At 45.8% G+C, this 16,705-nt stretch overlaps 1 protein-coding gene across 1 annotated transcript in view; it reads right to left on the bottom strand.

The window, feature by feature from the left end:
* Window positions 1–16,705, bottom strand: part of LOC113969712 (collagen alpha-1(XXVII) chain-like) — a 144,810-nt gene that overhangs the window by 103,431 nt on the left and 24,674 nt on the right. Inside the window, exons 5-7 of the mRNA XM_027687805.1 lie at window positions 8,712–8,765; window positions 3,578–3,631; window positions 1,536–1,589 (exon numbers count right to left, since the gene is read on the bottom strand). Coding sequence (XP_027543606.1) covers window positions 1,536–1,589; window positions 3,578–3,631; window positions 8,712–8,765 — 162 coding nt within the window. The remainder of the gene's footprint in view (window positions 1–1,535; window positions 1,590–3,577; window positions 3,632–8,711; window positions 8,766–16,705) is intronic.

Here is a 16,705-nt window from a genome sequence, read left to right as displayed (position 1 = left end):
TTTTTTTCCAAACATTTCTCCAACAGCTGTAAATTTTTCCTTAATGCAGGATGCTAATAAAAGCCAGGTTACACCAAAACCACTGCCAGACTAGTGCTACTGGGAGGTGGTTGTTTTTAAGCTGCACCAAAGGAAAAATTTCAACCTCCAACTTGCTCATTACTTGAAGAAACAGAAGCATACCCCTGCCTTTGCCCTGTCCTGGGGGAGCTGAGATCAGATGTGAAGGCCATGTGGTGGACTTGGGAATGTTTGTTCAATCTCCTATTTCTTCTCCATTTTTCCACTATGAGTCCTTGCACTCCTGACATTGCATTTTGCTGATCGTAACCACAAGGTTTTGTTTTATGAGCTGTTACACCAGGAAAATGGTATTCTTTGCACCCTATTAGTTAAAACTTGTTTGTGACAGCAAAAGATCGGTAATTAATCACTCTATTACTCCCACTCCACACAGCACCCCAAGCATGACCAGCCTTGGAGTGCAAAAATAAACTCAGCCCCTACTCTTGGCAATTATATCAGAAACATAAAGCATACAACAAATAATCACGGAGAGGGAGGGTTTCTTTCAGCCTCCTCCACACCTTCTTTCTCTCCCCAGAGTCTTAAAACATACCTGAGTAGGTGTTTGTGTGCAGCTAATTGGCCTGAGGAACAGTATATCATAAATGGCCCATTGAATGATGAAGTGATTGAAACAAGATGCTAATTTTAACAGCTCAGCTTGGCTATGGCAATATCGGCTTACTGAAAAGGGGAGTCATGTCCACTGAGCCCCACTCAAACAGGTCCCTGCAGCAGGTCCAGCTTCCAAAAAATAGAAACCAACCTACCAACACAGCCTGGAACTGGAAGCTCAACTGAAATGCCCTTGATATACCAAAGACCTGAGCTCCAGGTATGAATTGCTGAGGTATTGCTGTGCAGTCTTGAATGCCTGGATACAGGCACACACACTGCTGCCTCAGCAAGACAGGGATGGATCTTGTGTTTTATCCCTACATACCCTTTTCTTGGCATAAGTGTGTTGTTCGTGATGTTAATGATGTTGAAGCATCAATACAGAAACAAATAAAGTAAAACCTGACTAGTGCTGTCAGTCTCCAAGCAAAACAGAGAGGGAAGGCATACAGATACTTTTTTGAAATGTGCTTTACCAGGATAAACAGTCAAGGGTTCCTTGGAATGCTAAACCTGTCCTGAATCCAACCTTTGAGTATTGCTGCCAGTTGTAGATCCATTTAGTTAATGTACTGGTGCACCAGAACTTAATTCAGCTTGCTGAGGAAGACCCAGTGTCGGGGTGCAGAGGGTCGTGGAATACAAAGAAGGAACAGAATCTGTATCCAGAATTTCATTTCATATCTTACATAGTCTTGCTAGTACAACTTTAGACGGTTACTTCAGCCTGTCTCCCAGGCTATACACCTGTGAAACAGGCACAAGACTCTTTGGATGGGTGCTGGGACTTAATTAAATCTTTTGGGCAGAGGTACAGGAGAAAATGTTAAAATAGAAAAGAACACTCTTACCTTTCTACCAGGTGGTCCAGGGAACCCAGTTAAACCAGGTAAGCCCACGTCTCCCTGCAGGAAGCAAGCAAGTTCAATTAGTTTTCAGCAACATTTTCCCTGTGCCTAGTGTAGTTACTGCAATTATTTTCCCGACACCAGCCCCCAACTATTGATATTTCTGGTTCTAATCACAACTCTTCAAAACTTGACTGGTTAAGAAGTGTAGATTTAAACAACATCTCTATTAACTGGCTCATATAAATAATAACCCCAGTTAATTAATGGCAGCTGCTGCTGGAGTCCAGCTTTTCGCCAGCAGAATGAATGCGCTTTTTTTTCCCCTCAATGATCTCATTCAGTCACATGCTCCTTTCGCCTTTCAATAGGCATTGAAATCGCCAAGGCAAGGAAATTTTAGCTTCTAAATGCAATAAGAACAACAGGTACCTCCTGCCAAGTGCTGTGACTGCGCTCACACTCTGCTACTGCACTGGCTCAGCCCACGGCTCCCACTCGGATGGTGCCGACGGTGGAATTATTCAACCTGCCCATATGACACGGACTGAACCTTTGCAGGCTATGATGGGTTTGTTCAGTGGCCTGTGCTTTTGAAAAGGGATTGCATCACATCCCAGCTGGCACACCCAAGCCATCACAGAGCGGATGAGCACACTGCTGTGAGAACTCTCCAACATCCAACCCACTTCGGCCTCCTCAGATTAGGATCAAAAAACCCTTGAGAGTCTCTAACGCTGTGCTGTTCTTGCTTACTGAAATTCAATGATTTTCAAGTATCTAGCTTGAAAATTAGGCATCACTCCAAATTCCTGCTGGAAACTCCTTACTTCTATCACTGCTAACTGGAATCAAGCCTTGTTAACACAAGCTAAAGGTGATGTGGATCTCTCCTTTTCTTACACCAACCATGACTGCAAAAAAACCATCCCACAGTCTGGAGGTGGACGATTTCCATGTGATGCCACTTCAGTGTAGTGTACCAGAAATTTCAAAAGGCATCTCGTGCTGTTAAGTTAAAAGCATCATTTCAGACTTAGCCTTCTGAATGATTTCTAGCACCACCTTCCACCTTGCAATTGTGTGGCTCTCTTTGCTTCGTGGAGGCATCTGGTTTCAAATGAAGGGCCCAAGCTCCTCGTGGCTGATGCTTTCTATGAGCTGTGTATTTATAGCAAGACTTAGGGTGAAAGGAACAGAATCAGGCTGCTGCCCTGGGCATGAATTAACAAGTATTGTGCAGGCACCACTGAAAGAACTAATTGAGGTAGATGATGTGGAGCCCTGATTGCCCCACTGTTCATTTCTAGAGTTCTGTGAGGGCTTGTTGCCTCAGTAAAAATCACTCATCCGTGAAACAGCAAAAATGGGAGTTGTAACTTACTGAAAAGAATTAGCAGAACTCTGATCCTTAACCACTGCTAAACCCAGAAAGCAGCTACCCTTCCCAGCTGGGTGCTTGGTGTTGGTTTGAGCAGCCCTTGGTGGAAACCCTCACCAGGGCCCATGCCTTGGCAGAGCAATGGTTTGGGGAAGCCTCTACCTTCCCCCACCAGCAGGACCAGCAAGGCTGCTCTCACTGCAGCAATCTGATGGGGCTGCAATGTGGGGCAAAGCACAGCTCCTCGGCAAGAACATCCCTTCCTCTGCCTTCAAGGTTTTTATTCCTTACACTGGGATTGTTTCTTTTCTGCAGCCGCATGCCCAGAGCTGGCACGGTGTGGCTGCACCTCAGGTGTGCTACTTGAAATACTGGGCTCAAGCAGTGCCTGCAGCAGCAGAGACTTCAGTTTGGGATGCAGACTGTGCATTAAATAATGGATAAACACCTGGACAACAAAAAGCTGTGGCAGGTGGCATTTCAGTGCACCACAGCCAATGCCTGACCTCTCTCTGCAGTCCTGAATCCAAGGTCTAAGTCTTATTTTCTGGTCCTAAGTCTACTTGAGCAGCTGGGATGTTTGTGGCTGCAGTACAGGCTCCCTCTGTGTGTATAAAAAGCACACAGTGGTCTTGGTGCCTGTGCCCTCGGGGTGACATCTTACCTTCTGCCCATTCCGAGCTTTTCCAGGCGACAGCCCAGGATCACCTTTCTGACCCTGAAATTAAAAACTCACATTAATGACATAACCCAAGGACTCAGCCCACAGATGTGGTTCTGCTTCCACTGAGCCTCCACATCAGAAAAACATTTTGTTTTATCTCTGTCTTGCCCCAACATCCCAAATGTACTAAAGTGGCAGGAAATAGCTGTTTTGCTGGGGGTGGTTTTGGTGAGTGATTGTTCCTGCTAAAGAGTTCAGTTTTAAATAGTAGTTGACAGAATTAAATTGGCTAAAGAAAGGGTAACTAGAAGGAGGCAATGCCAGGACTTTTGATACTTATTAGACCAGACAGCTGCGATTCCTTCCTTGTCTACAACTACCATCACAAAAATAATTACTGAGCCTATTACTGTGGCTAAACCATCCTTCTCAACAACTCACTAGATGCTGTTGCTTTTTTAACTGTGAGGAACAGATGAAACTGCAGAGAAAGTTACACTAATTAGACACTCCCAACAGCCAGAGCAATTGTGAGGCTCCCAGGCTGGCAGAAGGCAGCACACTTGACCTTAAGTGGCAGTATTCTTTATTTTCCTTCTTAACAACCGTGACGAGAGAAATGACAATTCGAGGCTGTGATCTTCCGACAAACACAGGCTGGAATTTCAGCAGCGCTTGATTATCTAATTCCAATAGATTCCTTTGAAAATCCCAGTTCAAGTTCTTAAAATGTGGAAAGGTGCACCTAACAGGGGGAGAGATAAAAGTAGGAAAATCCAGAAGAGATTTGAAGCATGCCAGATTCTTTGGGCTGGGGAGAGGTAAGGCTTAGCACATCAAGCAGCTCAGGTCTGTATAACGGGACAGGTATCCCAAGATCAGTCACTGGCTATTTAACACTCCTAGAATCATAAATCACAACCTCCAGCACAGGGGATCCAAAACCAAGCATGGGACAGTTGTGAGGGTTAATTAATGCCTGTCAAGTGAGGTGCTTGGAGGGAAGGGGAGACCCTACAAAGGAGCAATATCAGTTACTAACTGGCATTTCTCATTACCAGCACAGAGGACTAGTTACAGCCAGCTGAGCTGCTTTTCCATGCAGCATCACTGCAACTACACCCCACAAGTACTTCTCACCTTGCAGAGTGTAAATCTCCCTTCTCCTCCTCCACCATAAGCTGTGAGGCTCGGGAGTGAGACTGCTTGGCTCTGGACTGTAGGGAGCACTGCTGATTCAAGGCAGATGCATCTGCACAAATTCTGAATGAAGGCCGCCGGGTTTCCAAACAGTAAATGAAGTCATGCAGATAATCTTGCTTTGCATGCAGCTGTTATCAGGGCAATTCTCCCACTCTTTGAGCTTCAGAGCAGTCAGTGGGTGCTACCACAGCTTGGAACAGATTAGAACAGTTCTCAAGATTGCAGGCTGTTCATTTCTACTCTGCAAAACTCATTTACTGCAGCAGGTAGACACCCACCACTCTCCCTAAATCTTGCCATGTGCTCCATGCAATGACTTTGAGCCACGTAAAGGAACACAAGCCTCTTGCATTTTTCCCTGGGGAGCTCCAGATCACATTAGCAAAGACTCTGCTTGCATTGGTTCTGTGTTGAACACTGCTGAGACCATCACACAGGTGGAGAACTCAGCCAGGATCATGTGGCCCCAAGATTAATCAGCAAGATGGCCACGAGACCAGAGGGAATGGATACCTGGATGTGAGGGTTGAAATTGAGGATTAATTGCTCAGCTCTTCTCACACAGCAATGACAACATGGGAATTAACCTAAGCCTTGTTCATCAGCAAGCCAGAGCACTTTGCCCACAAGCTTCTCTCTTTTCCATCCCAACTGACTGAGAACATTACTTTCCCTTGTACAGGAAGAAATTATTTTCTTCTGTGGTTTTTTTCCCTCTACCTGGGAGAAGTCCAGAGCTGTGCAATTTAAACACCTCAGCTTTGCAATCCCACTAATAGTATTTTAAACATCGGTGAGCCAAACCGATGAGCTATCCTGGAGAAAAACCATTCACTAAACTGAAAATCCAATTTTTTCAAGTGCTATAACAAGAGATTTATCCAGAGCAGCAAGTCCTACTGATGCCTGATGCCAAAAGCCTCCAGTAAACCCAACTTTTGTACTGGCTTTTGAAAACACACCTGTCTGACCTTTCTTCCAATCCCAAACTCTATTAGGGCATCCTCAGAGCTACATCCAGCCATTAGCAAAAACAACTCTTCTGCCCCACCAGCAAGTTACAGGTCACACAACCAACCACAACCCCTGCCCAGCATAAGTTTACAGCTATTTCAGAGGTTATCTACAATAATCACTCTCTGCTAACTAGATGCAACAACAATTTTGCAACTGCCAAGGCCGAACAAACAATGTAAAAAGTGGTGAGAAGCCCCCCTTAAGCAGTTTCACATTACAGATTGCTGAGCTAAGCACCACGGGCTGAATTCTCAGGTGGTAGGAGTGGGTGTAATGCCACTGAAGCCAGTGGATCCATGCCCAAGCAGATCAGCAGGAATTTGGCTCAGCAGCTACAAACAGCTCCGTGGAAAAGATCAGCTCCCTAAATCCGAGGAATTACAAATGCTCAGTTCCAGCAGTGAGAAGAAGGTGGGCTTTGTACAGGGTTGATTCTGAAATGCAGAGACACAATGTTGGTGCTCACCAGTGCAACACAACCAGACAGGAGACACACACAAACACCCACATCCCTGCAGTGCCACCCCACAGCCCTCACACACGGCTGCCTGACCTCATGAGAGCTTTGGTAACTCGGCTGATAAAAATTATGCTCCTGGGCTCCTTCCTAAGTGACAATGACCTGGTGTTAATCATTGTTTCCAAGCTGTATCTATGTGGGAAATTTCAGTTTCCTCTCTTGGATTGCTTGTTTTTTCCATGGTATTAACTGCTATTTAAGGAAGACCAAGTCCAGCAGTCACTCGAAGGCAAGACAAGTTCTACTTGGGGCTGCTCTGCCCTGTTATCCAGGCTGAGCTTTCACAAAGCTGTAATTTAAGCCATGGGCTGGGTCTATTAACAAGATCCCCATCCCTGGAAGTGTCCAAGGCCAGGCTGGATGGGCCTCTGAGCAACCTGGTCTGGTGGAAGATGTCCCTGCCCATGACAGGGGGATGGAACAAGATGAGCTTTAAGGTCCCTTCCAACCCAAAACATTCTATGATGATTTTATGATGAAGACATCAGTCCCAGGTACAGGCTTAGAGGCATTTAAGAGGGTGAATACATCTAAGAGGGTAAAATACAACTTTTTTGGGCAAAGTCCATCTTCTGGGACTGGTGTAACACCAGAGAAATGAAGGGAAGGAGGGAAGGGAAAAGTCTGGCACCTGATACACCTTCCAAAAAGTGTTTCTTATGCAAAGATCATGCAATCTTGCCTTACCAGGCTCTCCCAGCTAGAGATGAACTTATGCCCAGGCCTGGGCTGAGCTCCAGCTCTCACATCCCATTGCAAACGTAATACTCCTTTTGACAAAGCATCATGTAGAACATCCTAATCCTGCAAATGGTGGCTGGATGAAACTGAGATGTATCACAAAGCCCTGTGACACCAGATCTCTGCTGACTATCACAGCTCTGCATCCACTGAGGGCTTCCTGCTGCCAGACTGTGTACGGAGATGGAGGAAAAATGCTTACAGGAAGATTTAATTTCTATTAGGTGATCAACCAAATAGAGCTTTACAGTCAAATGATGATTTCTGACCAGGCATTAGGCTAAAAGTGTTTTTGAAAAAAAATCCTATAGCATAGAGACATGGTTTGACTACAGATTGGACCAGGCACGATTTTGCAGGACTGGAAGTCAGGTGAAAGAACTTTGATTTGACTTATAAAACTCAACAAGTGTGATCTGGAAGTCATTGATGGAGAATAAATGCAGAACACTAAGATGTAGAACTTTTACAGCCTCACTTTTCAGGCCATATAACTCCACTGTAGAATTTAAGCCAGCTGCTGTTCACCAGCATGTCTCCAGTGCCTAATTTTTAATCACGTGGAGGCAGCATGCCAAGTTTCCAGAATCTTTTTTCCAGAGCATCAATAGTGCTCATAACATCTCTGCCTACTGATGAGATCATGAAAGACAGGACTACAGCTCGTACCTTTCTCTGTGTTTGGCTGAGACATCCTACAGCTTCCCTGGTAGTGGAAACCTCTGTTAAGCATTGCCTCCCAAAACTCCACTGTTCTTTAGTCCCACATAAATGTTATAAAACAGAAATCTATTTCTGTGTAAACAATCACACCAAAACAATCCAAACCAATTTCCCAGGAACTTGACAGTCTTCAGGTAACGCAAAGCTTTATACACAGAGTGAGCTGGGAGTTAAAACACCTTCTGGAAGGGTTTTGCAGCAGATTAGGTCCCTTCCAGAGACACTTCTGTGCTCTATCTCAGGCAAAGGAGGGGGTCCAACTGCAGGGGGTGACTCCCACCTCCAAATCCCAGCCAGGGGGAATGTGTGTACAGGAGAAAAGGACTAAACACAGGGCTTCTGGCACTGCAGGAGGAGCCTGTGAGCCCTCATGGGAGAGATGAGGGCATCCAGAAGGAAGCAATGAGATCAGTTTGGGAAGACTGATAGAGATCAGAGTTCCCATGAACTCAGGAAAGAGAGAGGAGGGAGTTTGGGGTGGAGGAAAGCAGAGGAAGATGCTGGGTGCTGCCAGTTCCTCCTGTTACTATCCAGACCCAAAAATGGAGGAGTAGGCTGCAAAATCCAGAGAAGAGAAATGAGAAAGCAAAAAAAATCCAGAGCTGGTGAGGTTCTGGAGTGGGAGGATTCCACTGTCCTTGTCTCAACATAGCAGCTTGCTCCCTGGCACAGGCAGAGCTTAAGCAGGATCCTAATTAGGCAGCCTTTGAAATTTGGGAGAACCAAGGACAGAGGCACAGAGAAGGGTCTCTGAGTGCAGGAAAAGGCCTTGGCTGTGCTGCTGGAGGGTCTGTGTGAGAGCAGGAGGGAGGGAGAAATGGCTTCAGCTACTGCCTTTTTGTACAGAGCAGGATAAAAGGAATCTGTCCTTCCCCTGGGATGCCCTCTGAGATGGGAAGGCAAAAGCTCCTCGAGCCAGCTCATACTTACTTTGAGTCCTGGGGGTCCAGGTGAGCCGGGGTTTCCGTGGGGACCTGGGGGACCCTAAAAAACACAAAAAAAGCCACAAAACAGAATCAAAAGGAGTCACTGGGAATCAGTTTTAGTCCTGGAGCAGCAGAAAGCCTCTGGCTGTGTCGTGCCAGGCTAACCCAGAGCACCAGTGCCCGTGCCCTGGCAGGGGGACGGTGTCACCGGGACCCTCCCTGGCACCCCCGGAGGGGGAATCTCTGCTGCTGGTTCCCATCGGCCCCCCAGGGAAGGGGGAGTGTGTCTGTCACCATGAGACATGTCATGACACTGAGATAATTTGGGTAAACCAAACATTCCACAGGTCAGGGGAGTCCAAGCTCCGCGAGGAGCCCCAGCAGAAAGGGACGGGGGCAGGCAGAGGGGAGAGGAAGTGTGTGGGGGTGTTAATGATTTTTTTGGGTCAAAATTGAAGAGGACACAAGTAATTGCTAAAGGGAAATTGTTCAACTGTTTGGGATGAACTCATTTCCCCTACAAAGCAACCAGACTTTTGCCTTTAGAGGTTGGAAAGAGAATGCATGGTCAGACAGTAAAACGGGGAACAGCAGTAAGTCCCTGTTTAAACCCTTAAAATCCATATTTTACATAGCTAAATTTCTATTTTTTTCTTAGGTCTCACAAGCCAGTGACACTGTCAGAGTATCTACCTCAGATCACACACAGCAGCATCTCCTTTTACATCGTATTTTAAAAGCACCCTGCATATTTTCCAAAGACTATTTAAGGAGTTATCTGGAATAGGCAGCTAAGAATAGTTTATCCCAGGATTGTATACAGCACAGAAGATCTGCTAACCTTTCAGGCAGAAGTAATAATAATCTTAAGTCCCCTTGAAAACGTTCCTGGGAGATGAAACAACCTGAATATTCAGCTCCAAGAATTCTGCCAAGAACGTGTGTGAGATTTATACCACCACGAGGAGCCCTTGCTGTACCCTCGAGCTGGAGGAGCACAGGCAAGGGGATAAAAAGCCACTCAGGCACTTTCTCAGCAAGTATTTCCAATGAGCATTTTGGGGCCAAAATCTTCAGGGTTTGATTTCCAAGGAAAATCACCACAGTTAAAGACACGACTGCCAGCCAAGCTCAGTGCCCTTGCTGTCTTTCGAGAGAACATCAATGCACTGATCTCTATTCAGTTTTATTTTTACCACACTGTAGTAGAAAATAATGCCTTTTTTTATAGCATCTTGTGGTACAGACCGTTGCTGAGTGCTCAGTGCTGTTTCACAACATGCTGCTCTGCTGTAAGAGGCTGTTGGATTAAAAAGCTGAGGCTGAACTTTTCAAATGGTGTTTTTTTACCTAAATAAATTTAACATCCCATTCTTAAACTCCTTCCATATTTTCAGCCTGAAACCAAATGAATTTATTGCCTCATTCTTAATTTTCTTTCAAATTTTCACCTGAAATTCTCCAATAGTTTAGCCTGGCTGTGAATTTCCAATGAAACTGAAACAATTTTAATTAAAATTAAGGTGCTCAAGTATCAGCTTGTCATTTGAAAACCCACATAGCTGCTGTAGCCAGAGTACCTGAGCACTGAGGAGCCTTAAATAAATTCACCTTCCCAGAAAACTATGGCATCATCTGCTCACCTCGTTGGGTGGGACACTGAAACAGAGACTGGATGAGCTGCTTAAGGTAATTCAACAAGTCTGTGGTAGCAAAAGTGCTTCAACCCAGGTCTTTCAAGTCTCAAATATGTAGGAAAATTAATATTAAGTGACAGAAATCAGAACAGTAGAGTCTCCATATAAGATGAGTTCCTAAAAAGCTCTTATATGTAAGCAATAATCGAGGTAGCTCTGAACAAGGTCCATAAATCCAGACTGCTGCTGGACTTGAGGAGGGAATTCAGCTGTTATTCAACTTTGGAGTCAGGCAGCTTGGCTCAAAGCCCACAGTTAGTTGAAATTTGTGCTCCACCATAGCCTGGGGCATGCTTACAGCAGTGTCAGACCAGAGGGAGCAGCACGGTGTGATGTGATCCTAGATGAGAATGATAGTTTCCAGGAGGAAACCTGGAACAGGGGAAGCTGAGCTGCCAATCCAGAGCTCCTGGATAAGAAATTTATCACACTGCCAGCAAAACCTGGTGCAGGCTCTTCCAGAGCTAAACCAAAGCACAGCAACAAAATCCTAAAAAGCCTTAACCAAAAGGAGGGAAGAAGGGAGGAAGAACCTGGCCCCAGTTTCCAGTGACAAAACACGTGATTACAAACAACAGAGACTCTTGACATAAAACAGAGCCTTGACCACTGAGTTCAGTGAGACTGTATCCAGTGTAATCCAGGCAAAGGAAGGTCAGAGACTCATCCTGTTCCTAAAGACAAATGTGGTCTTATCCTAGCGAGAAGTGGCCACATCCTGCTGATGAAGTGACAGGGGGAAGTCCAGTCTGGCACGCAAGAGACTGCTGTGACCAAGTCTGGGGTTCCTGCTAAATGTCTTAAACTGTTCTGGTAACCGTAGAGAGAAAAGGGTGTAGTCTGGCAGTAGTCCTAAAAATTGTAAAAAATAATTGATCTTGATGTGTTCCAGCACGGTTAGTCCTGAATCTGTGATTCCACCCACATTCTTGGCAGAGGAGGAAGATGTGGTGTGGTACAGTTAGATGGGCTCAGGAACAGAAGGTGCAGGACAGCAGCTGCCTCAGGAGCCACCAGCAGCACCCAATCTGGACAGGGAGGCCTTACAAATTCATCATGGGCAGATCTACAAACCCCAATATCAGCCATTAAGCCCCCAAACTGCTCACCCTTTCATTAAACCCAGTCTCATGTTCATTCCTCTTCTCCTGTGCCCAGCAGAATTACCCATTCCCAACAAGTGTTCCCAGAAATAGCCCTCCTCCATGGAGAAGCAATTCAAGGGATAATTGCTTTGTAATTCTATAGTTAATTGCTATATTTTATATATTTTACCCTGGATTTAATTCAACTTCCCACTCATACCTAAAAATCTGGATTCTCCTAAATGTCTTAATCATCAACACATGAGTTTTGCTCCTCTCATCTACACATAGAGTGGGACAATGCTGAGACCACTGAATGAAAAAATCCCACAGCAGGTATCACTCTTTGTTTGGGTGCCTGTTTACCCACCAGCTTTGGCTTCCTATAACTGCTGAAACAATCCAATCTAGCAGCAAGCAAACTTGCATCTGAAACCTTCCAAGCCTTGCACCAGAAATTCCATGGAAAATTTTACCATGGGACAGCAGTGGCCCACAGCTACTGCATGGCACGGAGGCCAGAACAATCCCTGAATGTATTCTCCAAGTGAGGGGGGTTTTCCCATCTCCCTGGAATGTCTTTTATGTGAATGATGCTGCTTGAGAACTACACTGAACTACACTGAACTCCATGAAGTGCCTGGAGATGGGACTTTGCTCACAGAAGGGCTTTTATGCATAAAGGTTCACAGCTCACAATAATTAACAAAAGTGTAACTGTGCACAGCTACCCCCAACCCTGCAGCATTCACGAGGAGGGGGAAAAAAATCCCCCAAACTTGTGCTAAATGCTAGAGGGCTCCAGTCAGAGGAATGACCACTGATTAGAAACTCATTATATGCCTTGGGGTTTCACTGTGTAAAGCAACTTTTTCTTCTCCTGACCTACAGATCCCACTGTGACCTCTGGCTTGCTGAAAAATGAGCTAAATATTTGAAGTGAAGCCAAACAAACTGTTTCTTTAAACACTTTTCAGAAATTGGAAAACCTCCCTAATGGAAAGGGGATACCGGGGAACCTCTACAGCTGACTCAGTTCCTTGTTTTAGGAGGGAAGCCCTGCATTTTGAAGGAAAGGGAGATTTTTTCCAACCACAGACCAAATGCAACAGGGACATGTTAAACTGGGACCTCACAATCTGTCAAGCTGCTGAGGTTCACAGGAGGATGGCAAGTGCATCCCGAAGCATCAGGAAGTGCTTCTCTATTCTCTTCACCCACCCATTTGGATTTCTCCTGTGTTGTGTCAGAGTTTAAATAAACCAAGAGCAATTGCAGCATGTCAGGCTTTTATTCCCAATTCTGTCTCTGACCTGTTGTGTGGACAGGGACAAAACACTCCCTTGTACCTGAGCTTGCTCACCACTTAGACAGGGAGTGACCTCCAGTGGGAACAGGTTTCCAGAATTAAACTTAAGTGTTTTGAAAATTTGATCATAGCTCTTTTTTTGCTGTCCTGGGGGTGAAGTAAACAACCAAGGCCAGGTTGGATGGGACACTGAGCAACCTGGTCTAGTGGAAGGTGTCCCTGCCCACGGTGGTGGATTGGAACAAGAGGATTTTTAAGATCTCTTCCAGCCCAAAGCATTCCATGATTCTATGAATTGGACTCCTGCCTGTTGTGTGTCCAAGACTTGCTGTCTCCTTCACGTAGGAGCAGAACAGATAACTGGGATTTCCACAGCCTCATCTGGAAGGCAGCATTTACGACTGAGTGTCACAGTGCACAGCACTATTCTGCAGAGCTGATCAAACCGTGGGGACTTTGCTGGTCAAACTACTCCAGTGAGGACTGAAATGAGTCACAATTTGTGATGGACAGGGATGTGCTGGCAAAAGGCCCTCATGAGACAATGTTGGGGTGAAGTTAATCAAGCCTGGGGTGAGGCAGGAATAAGCTACAATGGTGAAGGAGTTATTGCTCCTCTGAGAGCCCTTTGTTGACAGCTCCTTGTAGAGCTGGTTGGCACCTCCCTGTGAGCAAATCCCAGCCTCAGCCTCCCTGTTAGACCTCGATGTCTGAAGAAATGCAAAGGTCATCTGCAGCAATGAAGTGCAACACACGTGGCTTGCAGAGAACTGGGGGTGCTGTGCAGGTACCCCAGTGCCAGCACTCACACACACCACAATGGAAAGGCTGTCCCATGACCTGCCCACGTCACACTGAGCTGGGGAAACCCTTCATTGGCAACACTGCCATTCCCTCAGACCTCACACAGACACTTGCCCAGGCACACAGCACAATTATCTGAGCAGGAGAGGTGTGGACAGATCTCTTATTATGCCTCAAGTTCTTTAATGCAAACATAAAAGCTGAAAACAATCCTCCCTGAATACAGAGACAAAACTTTCCTGTAGAGCACACATGACCAAGACAGCAGTATCTCTACAGGCTGGAGAGCTCCTGAGAAAATGTTATCAGCCATCACCTCCAGTCATCAGAATTGCAACTTTTTATTCCATTATTTCCCTCAGGAAATAATGAGAAAAAGAAATGTCCAGTTCTCATTTGTTACAAAAATGAAAATTTGTCTTGATAGTTGCAGAGAGTAGAGTACAGGAATGGTCTGAATCTGTCTCAATGGGTCCCTGATGCTGAGTGATAGGGTGTCCAGTTAAGTCCGTGCTCCTAAAATGGGGATTAGGTTTTAAACAATTGTCATTTTAGAGAAGACTGTCACTCTCCACTCAGCTACCCAGCCTTGAGTTGCACTTGAATGCTGAGATGTGTCCCAGTCACCACCTCTTCCATGCTGTTACAGAGGCTGGTAGGTATTTTTGCAAACCAGGTGGCTTTGCCTACATGGAAGAGCCACCCTCAGACTGCACAGGCACGTCTGGTGATACTCATCTGCTGGAAATGAGGAGAGTGGGACCAGCCAGCTTTTCTCACAGAGTGCCACCCACCACAGTCTCACACTCAAGGCAAAGGCTAATCAGAGCTTTCCTTTTTCCCTGACCAACATGGGAGGACAAGGGGAAGTTAAAAGAGATAATAAGGAACTCAGAGGGGTAGAAAAACTGAACCACATCAGCACGAGGCAACTTCACAGCTACAGAAAGCCACAAGACAAATGCTGCTACTAGATTTTCAAGTACACCAATTAATTGTATAAGCATTAATAATGTAGAAATTATGCAATTTACAACAAGGGCAATTACATCTCATGCATTAGGCCATAAACTGCATTGGTGACAAGAAAATTCCTTCCTTTCCCTTGGCATCCAGCACTGCAAAGTTCCCTGCAACTTTCACCTCCCATCTGGAGCTCCAACCTTGGGCTGGAGCCTGATGGCACATCTCATGGGTTACCCATGGGCTGGTGCAAGAACTCTAGAGCTGCTTTGTTGGAGGAACAGATTAGATAGAGGCAGAACAGACAGTGTTGCACATTTATTTTTAAGTGGCTCAAGCACAACAAAAGCAAAAGATGCAAAAATTCCCCCAAGCCTGTCTTAGTTCCTGGCAGCTCCTCTTTCCAGTAATATCTCTAAACCCCAAAGAGACACAAGAAAAAAGTACTAGGAGAAACACATCCCAAAGTCAAAACAATTAAGGCACAGAGCACTTCTGTCTCCAGTGCTCCAGGCCAGACATTCACAGTGACCCTTCTGCCCCCTCCCAAAATTAGCACAGACTCTTTGCAGAGGTCCAAGCCAAGCCAGGCTCAGCTGTGCTAAGCACTTCCTAACTGGGAACTCTTTCCTGGACCAATTCTCAGCACCTCTGGCACAGGCTGAGCTCAGAAACCCTCAGTTGCTTATTGTCTTTCAGAGGATCATCTTAAATATAGGATGGAGTGTGCCACAGCTGGGGAATAACACAGAAAATTATGACACAGCTTCCACAATGCTATTTCCTTCAGAAAAACTCAAGTTTTGGTAGTGGAATTGGGATGTAGAGCTGGAATTTGCTCACTCACAGAGCAGGCAGGGGATGCAGCTGTGGACTCCAGACTTGGAATCTCGTTTGCTCACCACAGGATTGCCAAAAGTAACACCAAACACCCCTCATGAGCAGTGAGCTGGGGCTGGAACCAACTGCCAGCCTTAATAGGGATGGATAAGAAATGCAAACTTTGGGCAATCTGCTGATGTGGGTGATGCCTGGGTATTTGTGACAGAAGATATCAGGGCTCTACAACTGGTTGTGGTGATGCTTCACTGAAGAACTTAGCTAATCATAGAATCATAGAATCAGCCAGGTTGGAAGGGACCTCTGAGATCATCAAGTCCAACCCTTGATCCACGACTGCCGTGGTTCCTACTTGCAGAACAGATTATCCCATCTATAACACACACGACCCTGGTGCTCCCTAACACCACACACTCACAGCCCAAATCGGTGTTCAGGGTTGTTCACACCCGTGCCCAGGCTGCAGGGGTCTTGCAGACCTTTTGGGGGTTTATTGTTGTAGAGAGAAGGTGAGTTTATCTTTACTGGTTACTGCAAGATCTCACGGGAGTGTGAGGAGTGTCCTGGGGGAATTCTGAGCCTCCCAGCTCTCAGCCTCTCGCTTGTTCTTTAAAGACATTACATGGGGTTGAGTTTTAGCCAAGTATGTGTGAGGAAATCTCCCTCTGCTGCCAGGCCAGGATGCTGCCTGGATCATGGATCCAAATATTCCCTTCTTCCAGCCTCAGACACTCACATCTTTCGATTCCCAACCCACATCAGTTCAGTGCTCAGGAAATGGGCTCCATGGCTGTACCTTGTGGGTCAGCACCATGCTGACCAGGAGAAGGGTGCCAGCAATTAACTATATCCAGGTCAGGCATGTTGCCCAGCCCTGGGAGACTTAGGCCAATGCTAAAGCTTTTCTCACAGCTTGCTGCAGCACCCAGCACCAGATGTTTCCTCAGCATAGCACTCAATGTTCAAAGATCTGCATCAGAATTTCATTTGGGGAGGAAGAAATTCAGGAGTTTGCCACGGATCTTGTAGAACAGATAATAAATTTTGCTTTACATCTTGAACAGGAGTCAGAGAGCAGGTCTCAGACTGGGGAACACAAAAGCTCATCCTTGTGTTGAGTCCTTGGTCCTAGACCATGGTCCCAGTGGACCTTGAATGAAGCAGTTTGGGAAACTGGGGAGAGTGAAGGACAGAATAAAAAGCAGCCAAAGCTAGTATTCAGCACTGAAGGAATGGATCCTGGAAACAAAATGAGACAGATAGAGCTCACTCTTCTGACAGACATTTGGAAACAACCATC

This window comes from Neopelma chrysocephalum, unplaced genomic scaffold (assembly GCF_003984885.1).
Source record: "Neopelma chrysocephalum unplaced genomic scaffold, ASM398488v2 Primary Assembly neopelma1_74, whole genome shotgun sequence".
Lineage (NCBI taxonomy): Eukaryota > Metazoa > Chordata > Aves > Passeriformes > Pipridae > Neopelma > Neopelma chrysocephalum.
Note: the sequence above shows the minus strand (reverse complement) of the source record. Positions and strands in the feature narration are given on the sequence as shown.